The sequence below is a fragment of the Nuphar pumila genome, chromosome 11, assembly GCF_984573655.1.
Source record: "Nuphar pumila chromosome 11, dmNupPumi1.hap1.1, whole genome shotgun sequence".
In the NCBI taxonomy this organism is placed as follows: domain Eukaryota; kingdom Viridiplantae; phylum Streptophyta; class Magnoliopsida; order Nymphaeales; family Nymphaeaceae; genus Nuphar; species Nuphar pumila.
The window spans coordinates 106,986,816-106,997,265 of NC_143259.1; the positions used below are offsets into that span (position 1 = coordinate 106,986,816).

Below are 10,450 nucleotides of genomic sequence, written 5' to 3' on the forward strand. Positions count from 1 at the left end.
TCCTGAGATGTGAACTATCGCTTTTGAATAAACAAAGGGTCGCATTTAATGCTCGTACAGATGTTTGCACAAGGATAAGAAATTCACAGTAAAGTCATTCCTCAAATTTGTAAATCGTATGTCCAATGTGTGAATGTTCACAAGTCCACAAATGAGTCAAAAGATTCGTATATACAAAGGATGTTCATGAATCATTATGTGAACACCAAGAGGGTGACTATTATTCTGTGACAATATCTACATGTGAAGATCAAGACAATCGTAATATGAGTATTTAGTTAAAGAAGGTTCACAATATATCTTCGTGAAGGTCGTACTATATTTGTGAAGGTAGTACCATATTTACAGAGGTCAAATCAGATTGCAAACAACAAAGACATTCACAACTTTTACTTGCAAATGTCAGCACACATTTGCGGACCTCCTTAGGATCATTTATTTAAAGGAGGTTCACAGGGCATATTCCCAAAGATCGTATCATATTTGTGAATGTTGTACTTGCAGAGGTTCTTAGGTTTTTAGTTAAAGAAGGTTCACATGAGGTACGTGCGAATTTTGAAACTCTACAAATGCATGAGGCAAACTTGTGGAGCTAGAACCTTTCAATTAAGAAAGGTTTGCATAAGGGTTGTGAACCTAAGAAGATGTGCATGTTTGATGTGCAAATCTCCTTTGTTGAGATAAAATTTAGTGAGGTTCACAGATTTGGTTATACAAAATTCATGTGGTTCGCGAAATCATTATGTGAATCTTCTTTTTATTGAGAGGTTGCGAGCCTCTAGAGTGTACCTATACATAGCGCGAACCTCAAGAGGTTGGCTTGTGCCATGGGTAAAAATGTCCTAAAAAAGTTAGGAATCAAAGATTTTGGATATAGGGTGGATTTGAACAATTTTTGAGATACTTTGCCTAACATGTTATTTTGTAAGAACAGTACAGTTATTTTCCGTAATTAGTATACATTAGGTTGGGGTTCAAATCAGTTTGGGTGTTGGGTCCAAGATGGGTTAAAGGTGCTGGTACATATTGCATAAAACCATTTTGTCCGGTTAAGAAAAGGTGCCGGGTATGAAACGATTTTGGGTACATACAGTGTTCTGGTTCGGGTATAAAAAACTGAGTCGGATCTAATCTGTTTCAGACTTATATTTTTCGTACTTATAACCAGCCTCTTTCTTAAACAGTTCTAGAATTTAGAGCCAACCCAAACCCATGATTCTATCAAAATCAGATCGCTCCGGGTCTAATCAGTCTGGAACATTGATTATATACCCGACCCAGTTACACCCCACCTTTGGATCTAAGCATGGAGATGAGCTCCATTGATCTTATGTGTCCCATAGCTTGGGTCGTAAGTAGTGGAGCCCACATTGGTGAAATCAAGCTATGAGACATGAAATCATTTTGAGCATATATATATATATATATATATATATATATATATATATATATATATATATATATATATATATATATATATATTGATTTGGTATCTTTTTCCACAGCTTTACTTCTATGTAGCGTTTAGTGAACATGAAATTTTTCTGTAACTCCCAAGAAATTTCGCTCTATTTCATGCCTTTCTTTTTCAGTACAGCAAACTATATGGTGAGAATACGTGGAGGGGCAGATGAAAGTGAAAAGATTCCAAAGGGCCCATTCCTTTTGTGACCACGAGAGTGGGGGGGATTGGTTGCCTCTGGTTGTCTACTTCCAGAAGCCATTCTGCTGAAGCAATCTGGACCAACGAGTGCTTAGCACTACAGCCTTTTCCAAGAAATTGACATCCTCACCACTCGGTCCACACACGCAAAGCCCACGACAAATGGTTATCCCTTTTGTAGTCTTGTTATTCATCATCCATTCACAATCCACATGTTGCAAGTCAATGGGGGAGCTGGGTGGAAACTGGACAGAATCTTCGGCTGAAGTGCATTGGATCCCATTTTCTGCTGTGAGCTTATTCCCTATAAATACCATATGGGGTTCCAGTTGAACATCTACGAACAGGTAGTTGAACATTTTCTGTTGCTGCTGTGAGCTCATCCCATCTACGAACAGGATTCTCTCTCCATCAGAGAGAGAGAGAGAGATGGCAGATCCTGCAGTTGGCTTCCTGTTGAACAAATTGGATTCCTTGCTAACTCAAGAGGTTCGATTGCTAAGAGGAGTGCGCGAAGAGGTGGAAGAGATCAAGGAGGAGCTAGAGAGCATGAGGTCCTTCCTAAAGGATGCAGAGATGAGGAAAGAGAGGGAGGAAGGCGTGAAGACGTGGGTGAAGCAAGTCAGGAATGCCACTTACCAAGTGGAGGACATTCTAGACGATTTCATGCTTCGTGTTGCCTTGCAACATCACAGAGTTGGTTTCATGGCCTCCCTTCGCAGGAGGTTCCATTGCTTCAGTCGCTTGGGAGCTCGACACGACGTGGCGAAAAGGATACAGACGGTGAGGAGGAGGATCGATCGGATCTCTCAAAGGAGGGAGATGTACGCTCTACAGATAATTGAAGGAGACATGGAATTTGGCGACCCAACTGCAACTTCTTCTCTTGCAGTTAACGGATCGCACATCATGGGGATGGACGAGACGAAGAGCTCTTTGATGGGGCTCTTGATGGAAGAAGATGATAGCCTCAGGCTGATAGCGGTGCACGGCAAGGCTGGCCTCGGCAAGTCCATCCTCGTGACCGTAGCCTTCGATAGCGAACAAGTCAAGAAGCACTTTGATCGGTACACCTGGGCCAGCGTATCGCAGTTCCGTAGTGTCAAGGAGCTGTTGAAGACCATGTTGAAGGGTCTGTTCGAGGCTTGGGACGACACTGTTCTCAAGCAAATCGAGAAGATGGACATTCTGCCCCTTAAAGGCATGCTAAGTAAATACCTTCAGCATAAAAGGTATCTGATCGTGTTGGATGACATGTCCAACATGAAACTCTGGGATCAAATAAAACATAATCTGCCAAACGATGGTTGCGGAAGCAGGATCGTAGTAACAACCCGTTCTAAAGATGTGGCAGACTCATTGCTTTCTGAAACTGACATGCCTGGATGCCCCCTTGAGGTTAAGCCATTGGAAGAGAAGGCTTCAATGTCACTCTTCTGCAGGAAGGCCTTCCCGGAGCACCCTCAGACTTGCCCACCGGAGCTAGAACAAGTGTGCAGAAGGATGGTGAACAGGTGCAAAGGCTGGCCACTTGCCATCATAGCCTTGGGAATGGCAATGTCAAAGAAAGAGAAGACCAAGGAGGCATGGGAGAGAGTCGAACAGACCATGAGTGCCAATCCTTCCCTTGACAGTGTGAGAAGCATATTTTCTCTCGTGTACCGTGAACTACCATTGCACCTTAGATCTTGCTTCTTGTACTGCAGTATATTCCCGGAAGATTACGCGTTCCGGCGTAACAGGTTGATCAGGATGTGGGTGGCCGAGGGGTTTGTGGAGTACAGGAGGGGCATGAAGCCTGAGGAGGTAGGAGAGGAGTACCTCAAGGAGCTCATCCGCTGGGGTGTGCTTGAAGTTGTGGAAGAAAACAACAAGGGAAGAGTGAAAACCTTTAGGATCAACAACCTTCTCCAAAGCGTGGTGCTATCGACGTCCGAAGATGAAGAGTTTGGCCTAGTCTTGAACGAGCACGGCAGGGAGATTCACGAGAACGGCAGACGCCTGTCGATTCACAAGGCCGACAAAGCAGCCATCAGATCGAGCACGAGAATGCGCCATCTGAGATCTCTCTTCTTCTTTGGCGTGGAGTCTTTAGAAACCAGCACCTTGTCCAGAATGTTTGCGAGCTTCAAGTTTTTAAGGGTGTTGGATCTTCAAGACACTCCAATCATCAAGCTGCCCAATTGTTTGTCGGATCTCTTTCATTTGAGGTATCTGAATTTGAGGCGCACTCCGATCAATCATCTTCCAAGCTCATTCTGCAAGCTTGTTAACCTACAGACCTTAGATGTGAGAGAAACGCGTATAAGGACGATGCCCAATGACGTATCTGAGCTCCAAAGCATGTGCCACCTATTGATGTGCCCATTTGTGCAATTCTTCCCTCTAGCCATCGATGGCATCCAAGGCATCAAGGTGCCTAGCAGGTTGTGCAAGCTGCAAATGCTACAATCGTTAACAGGTGTTAATGCCAACGGCAGCATAGTCAAAGAGGTCGGTTGCTTAAACCAGCTCAAAAAACTCGAAATCTTTAGGATGAGAAGGGAGCACGGAAAGAAGCTTTGTGAGTCCATCCAAAACATGAAGCATCTCTCTAGGCTCAGCATATTTTCAGTAGCAGCAGATGAGCCTCTTCAATTGGATGCACCACTTCACCCACCACCACACATTAAATCGTTGCAATTGGCGGGGCGATTGAACGAGCTGCCCCAGTGGTTTGGTAAACTGAACAATCTGATTTACTTGGGACTGTTTGCTTGTCGATTGAAGGACCAACCTTTTTCATCGATACCCTCGTTTCCAAATTTGACATCGCTCATGCTCTACGAAGCTTACGAGGGGCAAGGATTGGTATTCTGTGCGGAGCAGTTCCCTAAGCTCAAGGAACTGAGGCTCATGCGATTAGGACAGTTAAAGAGCGTGGAAATGACGAACGGTTCGATGCCATGCCTCGAGAGACTTGAAATTCATGGCTGCGTAAGTTTGGTGGTGGTGCCTCAGAACATAGAAGGCGTGCCCACTCTCAAGGAGCTTGAATTGTGGGATGCGCACGAGCACTTGATAGACAACATAAAACATGATGTTGCTGATGGTCGATTCAAGGAGAACCGCAAGCTGAGCATCACCCATCAATACAAGGTGGATGACACATGGTTTACAACCACTCTTTTGTGATCTTTTTTTTTCAGTTTTTTCGATGGGTCAGTAGCGTCTGCTGCAAGGCAAAAGTAGACTAGAAACCGTCTCTTCCTCTCCCCACTTCTTTGCTTCTCTCTTGCCTTTCATCTTTATGACGGGGAAAGGAAGGGCTTATGGGGACTCGGCGTGTTTGGTAGTGGGGCTCAACATGTTCAGTGGCTCTCTTTCTTTTGTTTCTCCAAGAAATTGGATCATTTCTAACATCAGTATTAATGATGATCTTTGAGCATATTAAGAGCCAAAACTAACACCACTTAATAAGATCCGTTAACTATAAGTTGTTCTTGTTGGTGGTGCCTTTGTGCAAAATCGTTGGTCGAGTTTCACACAAAATACAGGGACACGAACTCTTTTGCAGGTGTTTCAGCGGATTAAATATCCCTAATTCCACGCCATGAAAAGTTTTGATGGGGAGGCTTGTGAATTGTGGAGGTCATGGCTCATGCGCAGCAAATGTTTAATGAAATGCTGCAAAGAGATGTTGCTACTAGAAACACTATCTTGGGTTTTTATGCGAGATCTGCACCGAATATTTAGGCCAATACCTGAGATGAATTCGATGCCTTGAAGTACAATAATTACACTATATGCATAGTGACAATGCTTTGATGGTATTTTGTGGGATCAAATGTCAGGCTTGACATGGCAACCTTGTTCCCGATTGCATAAATTAATAAATGTGTCCACATTTTCAAAGTAAACACAATTGAGATATCACGTGTAGTGTCATCTCCCTAGACATGTGCCAAAAATGGCGTGTCCTATATTTTTTTCAACATAGACAGTAGGGGTTAGGCAGACCCCTACCTGATTATTAAGATGTGAAAAACAAGTTTTACAAATTTACAGAGAAGGAATCCAGTCCAGGTACATGTTACACCATTGTTTATCGTTCTTAGTTACTGTCATCATAGCAAGAGATCTTGCTAACTTGTTCGACTCCTCAAGAATGAATCTAACAACACTTCTAACATAACACTCAAGGCACTGAATCAACATCTCTTGCTAACTTGTTCGACTCCTTGCTGATACAGAACGATATGCATTGATACTGACAACACTGCTCTGCCCATGAATCCTGAACATGCATCCTAGATTGCCAACCTTCAAAAACAAATGAACAATTAAACCATATTAATGCTACTGAATTTCAGAGCTCGCTACAAATTGTGACTTGTGAGCATAGTAAACAAACATACTACCCACTGCACCAATTTGCAGAAAATACAAATGCAAAATCACAGAAATCGATAACATGTGAACAGACTGTTCTCTACAAAACCATAAGAATTTATTATTTCAAAAAAGAAAAACCGAATGCATGAAAACATAGAGACCTCTTTAATTAAGAGTTACAAACAAAGATAAATTAAAATAGTTCACTGGACCAAAACTTATCCCTCCTTGCCAATACCATAGGAGTCCATCACACACCAAAACACGTTTGGACACATATCAATGAAATATACATATGCCTACAATTCCTTTTCTCTGAAGATGACTGTTTCTCTGTTCTGTCGGAAAGCCAAACAACAAAAGATGCAAAACCATGCCCTCAAATGCAAGTGTGAGACGGTTTGGTCAAATGCAAGCAAAGACTGGTTGGCCTCATAATACACAGAGGACTTGCTTCTAAACCCCGAGTGTCTTCAAGGACTGGTATAAGGTACAAGAAAGGATTTTAACTTGTTTTCTTTGAAGATACACTATTCATTCAGAGCCCACAAGCCCATATATTCCTCCCGTTGTGAAGACAAAGGGCAAGAGAGAAGATGGGAAGATAACAGAAAGGAGAAGCTGATTTCTGGTCTGTTTTTTTTCTCCACGCAGACGCCAGCCATCTGCTGAGAAGCCCCACTGTAGAAAGAGTTAGGATTGCAGAGGCCATCGATCCCATTGTTTGATGTAGAGAGAGAGAGAGAGAGAGAGAGAGAGAGAGAGAGAGTCGACTTTTGAGGGGTAGGTCTGAGTTTCTTTTTATTTTTTTATTGTTTGAAACTTTAAAACGGTAATGGAGTTTCTGTGTTGAAGTGTTTGGGCAGGAGAATGGTCTGTCATGCACGTGTCAGGATCGTAGTGTTAGGGCTGACGGTTGAGATTCTCGGATGATATCTATACTCATTCTTTAAATGACCATTTTATAAAGGAAGAAAAGTTCTTTTTTTTACCAAAGCAGAAACCGGATCCAGCAACAGCAAGTTCTTATTTGAGTGGGTTTGGGTACACACTCTTGATGGGTTGGATACCCGGCCAGTTGACAGCCCTACCCACTGCCAACACATGGAGAAACAACTTGGGGTGTCAAGGGGTCGGGTTTGGTTCTGACTCAGGTGGGACCGAACCAAGATTTGATTTAAGATGCTGGTACTAGGTTTGAACTCGGGTCCAATCGAATCTACCATAAAAAAAACCATACCCGGACCATACTTGATAAAATAGTACTTTTTATCTTTTTTATACTGAAAAGTTGTGGATCTTAGTTGGAACTCAGATCTAGTATGAAATTTCATAAACCATACCCGGCTCCATACTTTAATCGGATTATTTGTATCGAATCCAGATTCTGATGGACCTCCTTGTTGATCACCAAACCCTGACTCTATAGGGTTTGGTAAAAGTCAGGTTCGGGTCAAACCCTAACCCATTGACACCCCTAGAAACGACATTGATTGGAAATGGGACTGCAAACGGATTGTATATGGTTAGATATTCGATATGAGTCTGACATGTTATTTCTGGATTTGAATCCTTTAAGTAAAACTCTAATGTACGTTCATATTTAGTTTTAGATTTGGGTCGGATTTGGATCAGCATTTTAAGACGGGTCTAGAACTGATCCCAATCAGCATCCAACCCTATTGCTTTTTTTATATGTAAATGACTTCTTTTTGCTCGATTTTTCTCCATCCAGTATTACAGCATGTACTTTGAATTCGGATTCAACTTTTTCTCATCGGGTCTGATTCAGATCTACTATTTATATTTTGCATTCGGATTCGGGTCTAGCAGAATGTGGCTCGACCTGTTTGCACCCCTAGTTGGAAAGGTGATGGGTTGAGATCAAGTGATCATATTTCCCATTAGCATGTCAGTATACTTCGTGGGTCCTATCGTATGGGCAATTGGGCATGCGATGGTAGGCCCTGTTCGGGGCAAATTGAGTGGAGCGTGGATAAGGGTCTAGATCCGAATAGACGTAGGGTGCCGCACGGAACCTTCCAGTTCCAGGGACAGGTCGGTAGTAGTCTAGTCCCTTCAAAATTATCGGTTAATCTTGGATCACGAAAATAGAAAGAGGCGAGAGGGATCCTTATATATACATATCTTTCTCCTCTTCTTCCCTCACCACCGGCTACACTGCATCAACGTCTTCGTCAGAGAGAGAGAGAGAGAGAGAGATCATCTACAATGGAGGAAGGGAGCAAGAATATCCAACCTTCCTCTTCGTCTGCTACGGTGCTTCTTCACTTCTACGTGAAGCACACGCGCCTAAGAAGAGAGCACCACCAAGAAGAAGAAGCATCAGTTGCAGCAGCAGCAGCAGCGTCGGAAAGAATCACAGAGACCGATTATTGGAGCGATGCTTTATCCTACAACTACGACCGCCGCACCGACTCCGAGTCCATTTCACCCGAAAAGATGGTTTCTGATGCCCTCTGCTACGGCACAGACATAATTCCAGAGTTGATAGGTGAGATGTGCCCATACATCTGTTGCCAAATCAGGGAGTTGGTCCGCCACTGTCCGGTGGCGTCGCACCCGACCACGACCACCGCCACCGTCAGAATCATGACCATCGTTGATGTTGTGGAAGAGGAAGCGGAGGGAGGCATCCGTTTCGATTACGGAGCGGAGATTACCCGATTTGATGTATACGCAGCAAAACGGGCTCGTGGTAAACAGATGGCTGAGGAAGGACTCTTTTCACATCAAGAGGAGGCAGCCATGGAGAAGGTGAAGATGGATGATGCAGTTTCCCAGCAGGTGGCGTGACAAAACCCCACTTGGGCGGTCGGAGCCCTGTTTTGGGAACCATGGTTCTTGCAAGCTTTCCTTGTTTGGGTTCTTTTTCTTTCTTTCTTCTGTTCATTATCTTTTTATATATTTTAACTTGATTTTATTCATCTGTAGGTGCTTATATAATATGAACAATTGTGTGTGTGTGTGTGTGTGTGTGTGTGTGTGAGAGAGAGAGAGAGAGAGAGAGAGAGAGAGAGAGAGTCACTCAAGTGATTCCTGGTTGTCTAGGCACAGAGATCGGGTTCTCGATTCAATTCTTGTGAGTCTGGTCTCAACCCCCTGTCATCTTCTGATCTCAAGTTTGGGAGTCCATCGATACGATTAGCCTATCAATCACTAGTTGCTAATTCAACTGCCAAAAGAATGGGGTCAATGCAACTTCTTTGGTTGTATCATGCAACTGCTTGTCTTATTTTTCAAAGTAACTTGGTTCCATTATTTAGTTAAAAAGAAAAAAGAAAAAACCGTTAATATTTTATTTATTTAATAAAAATAGGATATTTTAGCAAGGACAAAAGTAATTTTAATTCTTAAGTGGGTATTGAAAAACATTAAGAAAAAACAAACAATTGATTATAACAGAACTTGCTTCTTTTCTTAGATGGCTGACAAGTTGGCTGGCTTTCTGTGATTTGCTGTCTGAAACCCAACCACAAGGCCTTATGTAAATGAAGATTGTGCCAGATTTGGCTCATATACGATACAGAAACTATTCTTGAAAGGTGAAACCTATCTACAGTGGCTCTGGTGAAAGTTAACATTAGGATTTGCCTGCAAAGGAAATTTTGATTTTTCTGAAGATGGTAAAAGATCTTGTGAACCTTGTTTCTTGCAAACGCTTGTGTGTTGCTACTCCATGTTCCAGTATAAATTGTTTAATGCAAACAAACATTATGATAATGCACTCGGTAGGAGAGCTCATGCATCCTGTGAATAAGTTTAGGCGGCTACTTGACAAAACACCACCAACCAAAACCTCCTCTTCATAAGTGGCTACCACAATGAAGCAAAGAATGCCATCTAGAGTGAGTGTTAGCAGGTGCAGTGAACTTGTTTAGGTAGATCCTGTTCACTTCATAGCCCTGTTACTGTCCCCGCTTATACAAAGCTGTCAGTTTGGGATTAGGCATGTGAATCCATGGGTGTTGTAGTATTCAAGTGAAACAAATGAGAAATATGGGATGAACAATTCAAGTCTAACCACAGTATCAACGTGTCATGGCAGAAAACAATAGAAATATTGATGCTTCATCTGCAAGATGGAATTTTTTACAAAGTAGAAAGGATTGTACATGCCCGGTAAAGATGAAAGGCACAGTTCATGGCTCTGTTGTGGGAGCATGTTTTGTATTGGAATGAAGTCCATGAGATTGGTGACATGGGTACCTAGCAATAACCCAGTGTCTCGCATGATATCAAACAAAGAAGAGGAATACACCATTAGACATCATGAAGAGAAACATGCAATCGTTTTAATGCTTGATGAGTTCAGGGAAAAAGGTTGTGTATGTACTATATAGCAAAGAACCTGTAGTTCGTGGCAACTGCCACAGTTTTACAAAACCTATT

At 42.6% G+C, this 10,450-nt stretch overlaps 1 protein-coding gene across 1 annotated transcript; it reads left to right on the plus strand.

The window, feature by feature from the left end:
- The first annotated feature begins 1,875 nt into the window (after positions 1-1,875).
- Positions 1,876-5,090, plus strand: LOC149822716 (disease resistance protein RPM1-like). The gene has a single exon (XM_089980005.1). It carries the CDS (start codon positions 2,093-2,095, stop codon positions 4,835-4,837), a length of 2,745 nt encoding a protein of 914 aa, XP_089836131.1. The 5' UTR covers positions 1,876-2,092; the 3' UTR covers positions 4,838-5,090.
- Positions 5,091-10,450: the final 5,360 nt, after the last annotated feature.